Genomic DNA, 13,485 nt, shown 5'->3' on the forward strand with positions numbered 1-13,485 from the left:
TGGCGGAGGTGAGGGCCTCTGGCGAAGGTGAGGGCCTTAGGCAGAGGTGAGGGCCTCAGGCGGTGGTCCGGCGAAGCTCCAGCGGTGGTCCGGTGAGGCTCCTGCGGTGGTCCGACGGTGGTCCGGCGAGGCTCCTGCGGTGGTCGAGGAGGAGCTTCTTCCTTCTCTTCCTTCCTTTCTCTTCTTCTTCTCTCTCTTCACTTGAATCCCCTTTGTGAAGAATGAGGGATAGATTTTCTGGAGTGGCATAGCTCGTAAATAGGCGTGAGATCAGGGGCGAATAGAGAGTGGTCGAACGGACGGCCGATATTCAATCCTACGATCGTGCACCGTTCGTTGGACATTTGAAGGCTTTATTGATGTTGGAATTCGATGATCTTTGGCTCGTTGGATTTGTCTCGTCGAGCCGTTCGATTCGAGTATAAGCTCATTAAAATCGGAGACCGTTTGATAACTCAAATTGCGGTTTGAACCTTCCAACAGCGCTTCGAGTCCATGATTCGGACCCATTTGGGCTTGGATTGAGTCGAATTTGGTTTCGTTGGGTTCGTATTTCCAAGAAGCTCAGGTTGACTGTAAGCTCGCCGAAATCGGAGTTCAGATGGTCTATGCATTAATTTTTGAAGTTTCCAACTTGATTCTGCATCGAGATTCGTGCCTGATCAAGATAATTTTTTGACGATGTATCAGTTGCCCCCCTATTTTCGGACGTCGAAGCTCCAGAAGTCCGAAAATATAAGTGTCGACATTTTGCGTTGGCCGAATAGCAAAAATTGCGTTCCAAAAGTTGAATATTTGCAGAAACTTGGTCGTAGAGGCATCGTTGAGCTTCGGAAGTGTCAAAATTGAGTCCTGAACGTCGAAAAACGGTCTCCGGGACCTCAAAAAAGTCCGATTTGGTCCTTTCGCTCGCGCGCGTGCCGTTTTTTGCGCCATTTCTCAGTTAGGCGGTGGCCGAACCGCCTCAAGTGGGCCCCACTTAATTTAAAAAATGATTTTTTATTTATTCTTGGTCGAAAAAATTCCTAAAAAAATCCCAAAAAATTAAAAGGTGATTTTTAAGTTTTTAAACAATCAATTTTCCTAATTAATCTTTTATTTTCTTTTTCAAACTTAATATTTCAATAGTTAAAAATATTTTAAACTTTGTTAAAAAAATCCATCATTTTACATTGTTGTTGTATTTATTCATTATGAGTGATTTCGATAAACTTTTCATATATTTATAATTTTTAGTACTTAAATTTTTTTAATTGTTTTAAATCATGTCAATCTCACCTAAGATAATAAAGGCTAAGGTTTAAAAAGTCTCCATACATCATGATTATACAATTGAATTTTTTTTTTTTGCATTATGTGGCTTGGCTTTTATTTAATTTAATTATATGCTAGAAAATTAAATTAAAATATTAATTAAAATATAGTTGATCATTTGAATTTTTAAAGTATTGTTCAATTATTGAAATTTATTACATTTAATTTTAGTCAATTTGGATCATTTTTTTACCATGTTTGGCTTTCTTAAGATTAATTGGATTAAACCAAATTTAGTATGCTAAAAAATATAATGGGATGGGTTAAACATAGAAGCATTTGTCTAACTTGATTACAATCATTTAAGCACATGATTCTCATGTCCAACAATCATGGGCCATATCCTTAAGCAATAGTAGCAAGGTGCATAAAAACCTTAAGGATAGGATCTCACTCTTTCTTGATGAATTTTGATATTTAAAATATTGAAATATATTAATAGAATGAGAACAATCAAATGCTGTAAAAAGATTGCATGGTATTTTTGAACTCAAGGGAAGTGATGGGGGTGGTGGAGTTACATAAAGAATTGTGAAAATGATTTAGGGCTCTATTAATTTCTAAACAATGCTTAGATTTTTTTTAATATAAAAAATATAAAATCTCACTTAATATACGTAAGTATATATGTTGAATCAAGTAATGCAGTGATATAGTGGAGTATTGATTATACGAGAAAGGGTATTTTCTTGCAAATACTAATACTGTCTACTTCAATTACAATAATTATGCTACTCAATAAAAATAAATTTTGGTGGAGATTCAATCACTTGATTTAAATCTCAAAGTAATTAAATGAAATACTATTTATATAAATGATTTTAGATTTATGAAATGTAAATATAATATAATTTTTAATGATTCTCTTTTATATTGATGTTATTCAGAGCATATGCATCACCGACCACTCAGCCAAACGTGAAGAGACAAAAGGACAAATTAAACCATTCCAACCTCATTGCTACTCTAAAGTCCCATAGTCTATTACCTAATAAAAACCTTAAAAGAGTAAGTAAAACATGTACTATTAAAAACCCATCATGACAATTCATCTTTATGAGTTTGATACATGACAAGTACTATGCATATGCTCGCATCATATCAACCCAACATATCTGGTTGTGTCTACTTTCTTATTCATAGGCTCTACATTATACTTGATATTAACTACACACATGGCTACTGTGTACATTAAATGAAGATATACTATATTAAAAATATCATTAAATTATTGAAGATAATTCAACAATACTCCATATTTCATTTATACAATCAATTCAAAACTAGATAATTTAATCAGACATGAAAAATAAGTAACGCAAATTCATTTTCATTAATTGAACAAAAAAAAAAAAGAAAGTACATAAGAAAAGATATAAACAAATATATTTAATAATCTCCTCTACACTCATCCTTGAACTTACAAAATTAGTTTTGCAAATACAAGCCAAACAATCACTACATGAAAATCGTCAAATACCGATGGATTTTTCTGGCGGTTTACAAGCGGACAATTTTCCGGCGGCTTTCTAACGGCCTAATTTTTCAAAAAAATTATCGGCGGCTTTCTGGCTGCTTTGTTTCCAGCGACTTACTGGAATAGTTTCCGGCAGCTTTTCTTAATATAATTTATAATTTTGATTAATTTTTCTGGCAACTTTAATTAAATAATAATTCTTAGTTAATTTTAATTAATTATTAATTTATTTTAATTAATTATTAATTTAATAACTTAGTCTAATTAATTATTAATTTAATAACATATTTAATTATTTATTAACTTTAATATTTTATTTTTATTTTAAATTATAATTTTTGAATAATATAGTTTAAATAAAAAATAATAAGCACGTTAACACATTTTCCCTCATAGCGTAATAGTTGGGCGGACTTATACTTAGCAAACTTGCCTTGGTTTGAATCCCAGGCTAGACGCACGCCAGGGCAGTAGGCAGGCAGCCGGTCAAGCAGGGCAGTGCAGGTGCAAGGCAGGCTTCTTAGCGGACAGCTGGGCAGGGCGGGGGTGGCTAGGCAGCAGGCATGTTTTTTTTTTAAATTAATTTTTGATATTTTCCGGCGGCTTTTTTCCATCGGAAAAGTTTGCCGCAGGAAAATACCGCCACAAATATTTTTCCTATGCGTGTTTTACCGGCGACAAATTTGCCGCCGGAAATTGATCATTTTCCGCCCGAAAATGCCGCTGGTGAACGTTGATTTTTCTGTAGTTAATCTAATGGAATGTATTTAGCACTTCTTTGAATTCTCCTAGTTGTCATTCATATGAAAAAATTAGAGAAGCACTATAAAGATTGAACTCTCCTACTAATATTACAAACAGACTATTTATAGAAAAACACTGAAAATGAATTTTGGTGCCTTGGCACTCAAGACACTTATGTCACAGCGCCCATAAAATGAATTAGCACTGTAGTGCTGAAGGGTTTCCTCCACTACAGCACTTGCTAACATTGATCCGCTATTTAATGAATCAATGCACGCTTCACTGGCAGATCGCGGCCTGAATAATTATAACTGTAGCACCGCGGCATTGCTGACGGTTGAGCGTTGCGACGTTAACGTGACACTCCCATTGACTTAGTAGCGTTGAAATTTGGCGTTGCGGTGCATGCAGAAAGTGATTGGGCTTTGCAGCGCTTGCTCCTCCAATGTTGCGGTGCTGTGAAATAGAGACTGGGTGCTGCCATATCTATATTTGGGTGCTCTAGCGGTGTCAATGATGGCACAACAATGATATTGTGTCCAACGCCGTGGCGCATCGTAGCGCTGTATCATACTTAAAATTTTTGCTCATTTCATATATTTTCCTGTACAAATACAATTGAAATAACACATTTTTACTGACAAATTACCATATAAAGTATAACATTATTTGCACATATCAGGGAGATATTAAATTCCTTTAGTCTCCACAAAAGGTTACTTCAACCTTAATTAACTAACCACAAGAGATTGAGATTTTGTTTTGTGCTTGTTTATATTAGCCCCTAATACATTGGTTTAGTTTTAAGCCTTGGTTGTATTGTTTTGAACTTAGCTTAAGGATTGGCTAAAGTTTATCAAATTTAACTTTTTATCAAACTTATATTTTGGACTGATTCGGGCTTAGCTATTTGGTGAAATGGGCCCTCTTGGGCATGATTGGATGACTAATGATGAGTTCATAAGAATAGGTTCAATCCATATAGGCTTGAATCAAAATCTAATTTCGATTTGATCTAGCTTAAATTAAACTATATAGATCTTAACTTAGGCTTCAATTTGATTTATTATGGGTTCATTTGAGATCATTTTATTATTGATTTATTTTTTAAATTACAACCACAATTTCTAATTGACCATTTTTTTTGCTATTTTTTAAAAACTTTTGTGCTAGAAAATTAATTTTTATAACAATTTTAATAAGTTTTTTTTTTCTCTATGAACAAATTTTATAAACAGATACGCTTATAATTAATATTATTTAGATAAACATGGAAATTTTTATAAAAAGCAGGTGTAGTCTCTAGAATGTCAGACCCACCGCGGGGTGGCCTGGAGGTGGAGAACTGGCTGGCCATAGGCTAGGTACCGAGTTCGAATCCCCTCGGCGCTTCGTGCAAGCCTTAAGTGTTGGCCCAAATTATAATATATTAACTGTTTCTAAAATTTGTCCAAAATTAATTCAATACAGCTGTTACAATAAGATGGTCTATCAGTTTAATTCTAGAAAACTGATTAGAAATACCATTACAAAAAAATCTTATTTTTCCGGTGGATTTGCGATGGAGAAAACCCACCAGTAAAACGTGTGCAGGAAACCTAATTTCGATGGGTTTTTTTCGCTAATAATTTTTTCCAGGGGTGGATTCCAATGGATGTGATGTTGGAAGAAGGCAATGCTAGAAGCGGCAGAATGAAGCAAAATGACATCGAAAATATCCAACGGTTTTTTCAGCGGAACATAAGCAGGAAATTTTCGGTTAATCATCTGATGGAAAATTTCGTCAGAAATTTCTAGTGGAAATTTTAATCTATGTTTCGATCATTTTGCCCGTTTGTTCTTATCAATGATTTCCAAGGGAATTTACTCTAGAAATCCATTGAAAATCTGTAGCATTCTAAAAAAAATCAGCCATTCATTATTTCACTAAAACAATTAATACAGTTCCTAGTACAATAGCTTATACAACCATATAACAAAAAATATTTCATCATCATATGACATTGATAATAAAAATATTCAAACACAAAATTTAAAATGTAATAGTTGTAAACAAAAAGCCAGTCTTCCACATATTCAGAATAAATTCTCCAAATATCTTTAACAAATTAAAAGAATTAGTTATCTGATAATCTTCGGTCTTTTTGCTCCCCTCATATTCAGGCTCAAGCTGTTGATCCTTTTTTTTTTATTTTGGATTAGGTACGATCACAACTCTGCATGAATCTTAGATTATTTTATCAGTATGTTTGAATGTATCTGTCCCATCTTCTCTATCTCTTTAGTGAGAGAAGCCACCCTCTGGCTGACAATATCCTCAACTCCATCATCAACAAATGATATTAAGGTGGATAGATTTGTCTCATATGCATATGCCTATTATTAAATCTATCCATACACCCTCCCCTTTTGTCTCACTCCAACAAACTGTGACCTCAAATATATTTTAGAATATGAGAACTAGTTAGGATTAAAATAATTAAAGGTATGTTGATTTAAACACATATTATACATTTCAAAAGGATATATCCAGTGATTTTGCACAGGACCTCCAACTCTTGCCTTATAAGGTAGATGGACCGGAAGGTATTCCATAGAATCAAAGAAACTAGGAGAATTTTTTTTCTAGCTTGCATAAAATAAATGATATATTTAATTTGCTCACTCTTCTGTAAAGCATATTCGCTTAGTTTAGATGAACGCAAATCTTTGAAAAAAATATTAAGCTCCATCAACATATTTTATATGTAATCTGATATGAAACATAATATAATTAGAAGTAGAATTATAATAATGTCACAGTTATGACTTTTCAGTCCAAATAATGTTGAAGACATATTGTCCACGTACACATCAGCTTAAGTTTGATCCATATCCATCATGCATTTTCAAACTTTGAAATTTGTGACATATTGATCATTTTTGTTTTAATGTGAATGAGGAAGATGCTTTGGGCTTCATTATTCTTCCGTCGCTATTCGTTATCAGTTAATTTTTTTTTCTTTTACAATGTACGTCAATGTTGATTCTAGCCTTCATATTATCTTTAATTTACTTTAACATTCATGATCCTATTGAAAATACTATTGAATATACTATTTTTGATGATAATAACATCCATATCATGCTTGATGAAATTTGTACTTCGTATAGTAATGTCTAGAAAAAATTATTTTTGTCCAATTATATTGAATGCCATATCTAGAGAATTTAAACTCTGATAAGGTATGAAAATTAATAATTGATGGTATGTTAGAAAGTCTTACTAGCATATTTGCACCAGTTAATCAAGATGTTGGAAGTGGCCTCTCAATTCTATTTTTAAAAAATGCATCTTTATTTCATCTAAATGAATGATCCAAAGGTAAAAACATACGATGATAATTAAACCAGATGGGGTTAATCCTTATGGTGATGGTGATGCCTTTTTGGATGGTTGAATTTCTCTATCTTTTAGAACAAAAGCTATGAGATATTTGATCCTTTTAACTCTAATACAAAATGATGAGGATTTGTTAATAGGTTTCATGAGTAGTTCTAGTGAAGGTGGAAAATTTATAATTGGTTGAATGCCAAGGTAAAATACTGATAAGTTTGTCTTTTTTGATAGATTTGGTATGTTAGTAGAGATGTAGTGGAATAAGAAATAAAAGAATAATTTATGGTTTATGCATCTTAATTGTAGTTGATTCATAAATTAATAATAATAAAAAAAAATAGTAGCACCAATTTATAATTTTGTTCCTTCAATTAATAAAAATGAAAATTATATAAGAATATTAACTAAAAAGTTATATAATAATATTATATAAGAATATTAATTTTTTCCTTCAATTAAAAAAATAATATATTTTTTTTTTCTTTCAATTAATAGATGTTATCTCCTTCATATATCACATCAAGATAAAGATTTCAAAAAAAAAAAAAACATCAAGATAAAGATGGTGCTTTTGTGTCATACTTCTTTATGTCCATTTGTTCGAGTCGACGTTGGAACTTGGACACATGTGGGCGTCTTACAGGGAACAGAGCTCTTTGGTTATGTCGATGGAGCCTAAATTGCCTTTTTTCATATGCTCGTTTGGCGTTCGGTTGGAGATGACCTAAGGAGCCATTTAGTTTTCTTTATTAATAATTCATATGAGTTATTTCATTTTATTATTGGTTAAAATATTATAATAAATGTTATTTTTATAACAATTTTTAAATAATATAAAATAATAATAGTAAGAGGAGATTTACATACATATCACTTGAATTATTATTATTTTTATATTTTCATCTAAATTTTACTATTTACGTCATTTTAGTACTTTATTAGCTGTGTTATTTCTCCCTTCAACTCAATGTTCCTGATTCATTGAAGTTTTCTCCCTTCAACTCAATATATGTAAGGAGCCAACTTATTTATTAAAAAAGAGGGGAAATAATTATCATTCAAGTATTTTTTTTTTGTAAAAAGATTAAAAATGAGTGCTAAATAATAAGAAATCACTTTTAACAATTTTCTCCTTTAGCACTCTAATTCTAATAAAATTTAAATGCATTTTATACTAATATTTATTAAACTGGATGGCAAAATGAGTTAACAAGTCAAGTCAAAGTTAGCTCAAAGTTAGTTTGTTAACTCATCAAATTTGACTCACGAGACTATTTATCAAGTTGAGCTTGAGCTAGCTCAAGTGTTGATTTAGGGTTCGTTTGGGACAGCTTTTTTACTGCTTCTTAAAACAGTTTTTTTTGTAAAAAAAAAATAAATTTTGTATTAAAAAACTACTTTAAAAAGCAGTAAAAAAGCGGTTTGAAATGAAGCCTTAACTCAATTACACTGCTAGGTGCACGCACCAAAAGAAATATTTGTATAAAACTTTGTTATAGGTACATCTATTGAGAAAATAATAATAATTTTGAAATCTTAATAAAAATTAGGCTAAAAAAAAGGTTATATCTTATACATTCAAAAGAGCTCAATACATATAAAGTTTGACAAGATGGCTAGCTAGCTAAATTCAAAAGAATCAACAATCTATTTATATTAAAGAAGGTGAAGTTAATAACCATTAGAAAGGTGGTAGTATGAATTAAACATAATCTTTATTAATACTAATAAACTTACATTAACAATAGCTTATCATTAATGTACACTAATAAAATATAACTGTTCAATATTACAAAAGATGTCATATGTGGTCTTCTAAACATCACTATAATAAAAAACCTATTTAAAAATAAGTATATTTTTGCAAATGCAAATATTATGACATATATAAAGTCAAATTTTGCCATTTAATTTCTCAGCCTTTAAAAAAAATATTTAGATTAAAAAATATAAATATTGCCATAAGTAGGGGTGTCAATATTGGACACGACCCGAAAATTCGATACGAACCCGACACGGAACTTTCGGGTTCGGGTTGACCCGAACCTGATCCGGGTCAGGTTCGGTTAGAGTTTTCGACCCATTTTAGAAATTGGGTAGGGTTTGGGTTGACCCGGAAACCCGTAAATGACCCGGATTAACTCGCTGACCGAGGTGCTCTGTTGACCATCGCTGCCTGTGACCAATCCAGCGTGGTCGCGTGACCCCGATGGCGCTTGACCCCTGACTAAGCTGCGCAACCGCGTGACCGAGGCCTGCCCTGCTATGGCGCTATGTCCTGAGGTTCACCGTCCGTGTGACTAGCGTGAGGCGTGACCAAGTCCGTGTGGTGCTGTGTCCCGAGGTCCGTCGTCCGCGCCACGTGACCGTGTCCAGGCCTGCGTGCGGGCTAGCCTAGCTTGCCACGTCCAGCCAAGAAGCCATCCAGGTCCACATCATCACGTCCCCGCGTCCCCACATCGGCCCGCGTCCAACCATCTAGGTCCCGCGTCCAACCATCTAGGTCTGCACCCGCGCCCATGTCCGGCACCCGGTTTCGGGTCGTGTCGGGTTGACCCAAACCAGAAGCTGGTCGAGTTCGGGTCCTGAAAACCGACCCGTTTGTAAAAATGAGTCGGGTTCGGGTTGACCCGAACAGTAACAGGTCAATTCTGGGTTCGACCCGAATCCGACTCGTGACCCGAAATTGACACCCCTAGCCATAAGATACAAACCGAATAGAGAACAAGAATTTCTTAAAATAAGGAGCTAATTTATAATAAATCATTTATAACTAATTTATGTCCTTCAACTTTGCATATTAAAAACATGTTTATCAGTTTATATATATATATATATATATATATATGTGTGTGTGTGTGTGTGTGTGTGTGAATAGGCTAAAATGCACTTCCCTTCTCCTATAAAAACATTAGAGCCACCCCATCGACTATCAAACAACCCAGCGGCACCCCTTCAGCAACCGAGTCATATTCCAGTGTTCTTAGGCCCTTCTTCCTTCAGTCTCAGATCCTCAATGGAGTTCTCCAAGAGCATGCTCCCATCTCTTTTCCTCCTAGTCCTCCTCCTCCTCGCTTCTGGTAATTTCAGTTCTCTTTCTCTCGAACTTGTCCTTATCTGATATTGAGAAAAACATAAATGGCTAAGACAAAAATCTCTATTATATGAGCTTATCACCCAAAACTACCAAAGAGAGAAATATATTTGGTACTATATGATTGTCTACAGAATACTTACACAGTGCTGTATATATCTCAAGGGATTGGATCTGAGATGATGAAGGCCGAGGCAGCGCGGCCGGCCGGACTTCCTGGTGTCGGTGAAGAGAAGAGAACTTGTGAGTCAAAGAGCCACAGCTTCAAGGGTCTGTGCTTCAGCGCCAGCAACTGCGGCCATGTGTGTAGGACTGAGGGCTTCCAGTTCGGAAATTGCAGGGGATTACGCCGTCGCTGCTACTGCACAAAGCATTGCTGATTTCAAGATGGATGATCTCAACTGTGGTTTGCTTCGAGAAATAATTATGAGCTGTTCTTCTATGGCTGGAATGACTAGTTTGTAGCTTTAGCTAATGTTATTACTTTCTTGTTCAAGTGTGTGCTCGGTGTGATGGAGTTTCACTGCTTATCTTTTGTAATTTGAAGATTTGTCTATCAATTAAAAGGTTTTAAGTTTGAGTTTTATTTATCTATGTGATGTGTATGTGAGTTTATGTTAATCAAATTAAGTGTGTCAAAAGAAAAAATATATATATATATAAATGCTTTGCTAATTTCATTGTTTGGCCTAAGATTTTGTTGAGATTCTTTTTTTTTTTTTTTTGACATTTAGGTCATTTAAGATAAACTCACACACACAAAATGTACACATATTTAACCAAAGACCTTTTAGTTGAAAGTCTAAGCTCTCAATCAACAGCACAATGTGAGTTGTGTATTAATTTTTTTCTAGTTGTATTTTTTAGTTAGAGAACTTTTAAAATGGAACCTTTTTAATATTTTATTAATAGAAAATGGGAGGAAAATTTTTGAATTTTTTTATTTTAATATAAGTCATCACTATCTTAAGATTCTTTTGGGGCAACTTTTTATTACTTTTAAAATTTATTTTTATATAAAAATTCTTAAAAGTGATAAATAAAATAATGATCAAAAGATATCCAATCGAAACCTTACACACATTTGCTAATTAAAAATTAAAAATTATCTTCTTTTAAAATATTGCAAATTTTATTTTAAGTTTTTTTTTTTTTAAGTTTATATTCTGATGTGGTTAGATCGTCGAAAGAATCGGATCTGCTTGAAGGAATTTATCCCACTCCAGGGAACAAGAAAAACAAAGCTTAAAAGCTTTAAGGAGAAATATATTTCATCAATAATATCCCATTCCCTTATTGCCCGAATGTTTTTGTCTATTCGATCATTATAGAAGGCTATACGGCTTCTATCATCGTCGATAGCTCCCCTTTGTTGGTGTCGATGGTCACCGACCACCGTTCTTATTCTTCGACTTCGATCGCCGTCGACAGCCGGCCTTTTTCTGTAGTCCATCGATCTTCACAAGCTTCAGGGATCAGATACCAACTAATGTGGTTGGATCGTCGGAAGAATCAGACCTGCTTGAAGGATTTGATCCCACTCCATAGAACATTAAATGTATGCTAGTCCTTAAGCTTAATAATAGCTATGATGTTCCTACTTCATATTCCTTCATTGTTATTGTTTCCTTTTGACCTTTCACATGTAACAAAATTTGGGTTAAATTTTAAAATAGCCTCTCGAATACTCGTATATGTTCATTTTAATCCTAGAGTATAATATTACTTCAAATTACTCTCTCAATTATATAAAATTGATTCAAACTGACCCATTTGGAAATAAATTGGGATCAATTTTGTAAAGTCAATGAATTAAATTGATATCAAATTTATAACATAATTAAAGCATGAGGAACTATTTTAGAGTAATTTTGTATAGCCAAGTGATTAAATTGGGGCAATATGATACTCTAGGATTAATGCTTCGTTTGAGACGACTTTGTTATTGTTTCTTAAAACAGAATTTTAGTGTAAATTTTTTAAATTTTGTACTAAAATTTTATTTTAAAAATAATTAAAAAGAAGTCCCAAAAGAAGCCTAAATTGATCTTATATGAATATTTCAGAGGTGTTATAATGGTAACATGGATAGCTTTTCGGATGGTCATTATGTCCTCCTTGCGACTAATCCTAAAACACTTATAAGGGATTTGATTAGTGATAATTGCTGGAGCCTGCCTAATGACATTCCTGTGAATGTGAAGCTTGCAATTCTAGATATTCCTATTTATTCACATTCCAGTTCTTGCTTAATATGGGATAATCTTAAACATAGCAGGTTTTCTGATTACATTAATGCTTTTCACTAAAATTTGCCATACTATTCCTGGTACAAGTTAATTTGGCACAAGAGCTATGCGTTGTGATATTCTGCCATCACATGGCTGGCTCTTGTCGGTGGTTTAAAAACTTATGAAGCTCTGCAGATCCGCAATATACATGTTCCGAACTCATGCTCTCTCTGTCATGTTTTTCCTGAGAGTACTTCCCATTTATTCTTCGAATGCTCCTTCTCGTATGATATATTGATAAATATAATGCCTTATGCAAGGCATTTGCTACTCAGACCTAGCATCTTGCAGTTACTGGAATGGATAACGGATGATCCCGACACTGCGCAGCATACAAAAAAACTTTACTCTATTATCTATTGCTGTAGTATTTACTATATTTGGAAAGAGAGAAATTCGAGAAGATTTGCAAATATTTCCAACAGCAGTTCCACTTCTACTCTTTGCATTAAAAACGCTGTTAATCATAAGATTAGTAAGTGGAATGATAGATTTATCTCCTACATCTAGTTGCTGTTTTTGTTGGGGTGTCCCTCCTATTTTACTGCAGGTATATCATGGATTATGGACTATGTCTAGGCCCTATCTTGATTCTATCGAGTACGTTGGAGGTTGCTATGAGGATAGGTGTTTCTTTTCTGCCTGCTGTGCCGATATTGCAACACCTGGTCAATGATGAAGCTCCTAAGTAGGCCCCCTTAGGATGGTCTTCGAGCAACCAAGGGGAATCACTACAGGAAAAATGCCCATTACCGGCGGTTCTAACCGGCGGTTCATGGACCGCTGGTGTTACCGGCGGTGTGACTGCCGGCTTTTAACAGCGGCCTAACCGATGATTTTGCTACGTTAAGCCGCCGGTACTAGCGGCGGTACCTAAACCGACGTTAAACCGCCGGACATCAATATGAACCGGCGGTTTACCAGCGGCTTGGACCGCCGTTGATAAGTGATTTTTTGTCCAGACCGCCGGAAAGCCGCCGGTAGAAGCCCTAATACGACCATACCCGCGCCTCGCATTTTATTTTTACTCTTTCCTTCTCTCTCTCGGTCGCTCTGCTGTCGCCTACGCTCTCCTTCGCTCATCTGACCGCCACTGACGAATCTACTCCGACCGCCGACCCCAATCCGACCGCCGCCGACGAAGCTTCTCCGACCGCCGACGGTTAAACTCCGACACCGCCGACCT

At 34.6% G+C, this 13,485-nt stretch overlaps 1 protein-coding gene across 1 annotated transcript; it reads left to right on the plus strand.

Annotated features, from left to right (window-relative positions):
- The first annotated feature begins 9,854 nt into the window (after positions 1 to 9,854).
- Positions 9,855 to 10,598, plus strand: LOC110100813 (defensin-like protein 1). The gene is made up of 2 exons (XM_020828491.2): positions 9,855 to 9,994; positions 10,174 to 10,598. The coding sequence occupies exons 1-2, from the start codon at positions 9,931 to 9,933 to the stop codon at positions 10,386 to 10,388; spliced, it is 279 nt and encodes a 92-aa protein (XP_020684150.1). The 5' UTR covers positions 9,855 to 9,930; the 3' UTR covers positions 10,389 to 10,598.
- Positions 10,599 to 13,485: the final 2,887 nt, after the last annotated feature.

Source organism: Dendrobium catenatum, unplaced genomic scaffold, assembly GCF_001605985.2.
Source record: "Dendrobium catenatum unplaced genomic scaffold, ASM160598v2 fragScaff_scaffold_1404, whole genome shotgun sequence".
NCBI classification, from domain to species: Eukaryota; Viridiplantae; Streptophyta; class Magnoliopsida; order Asparagales; family Orchidaceae; genus Dendrobium; species Dendrobium catenatum.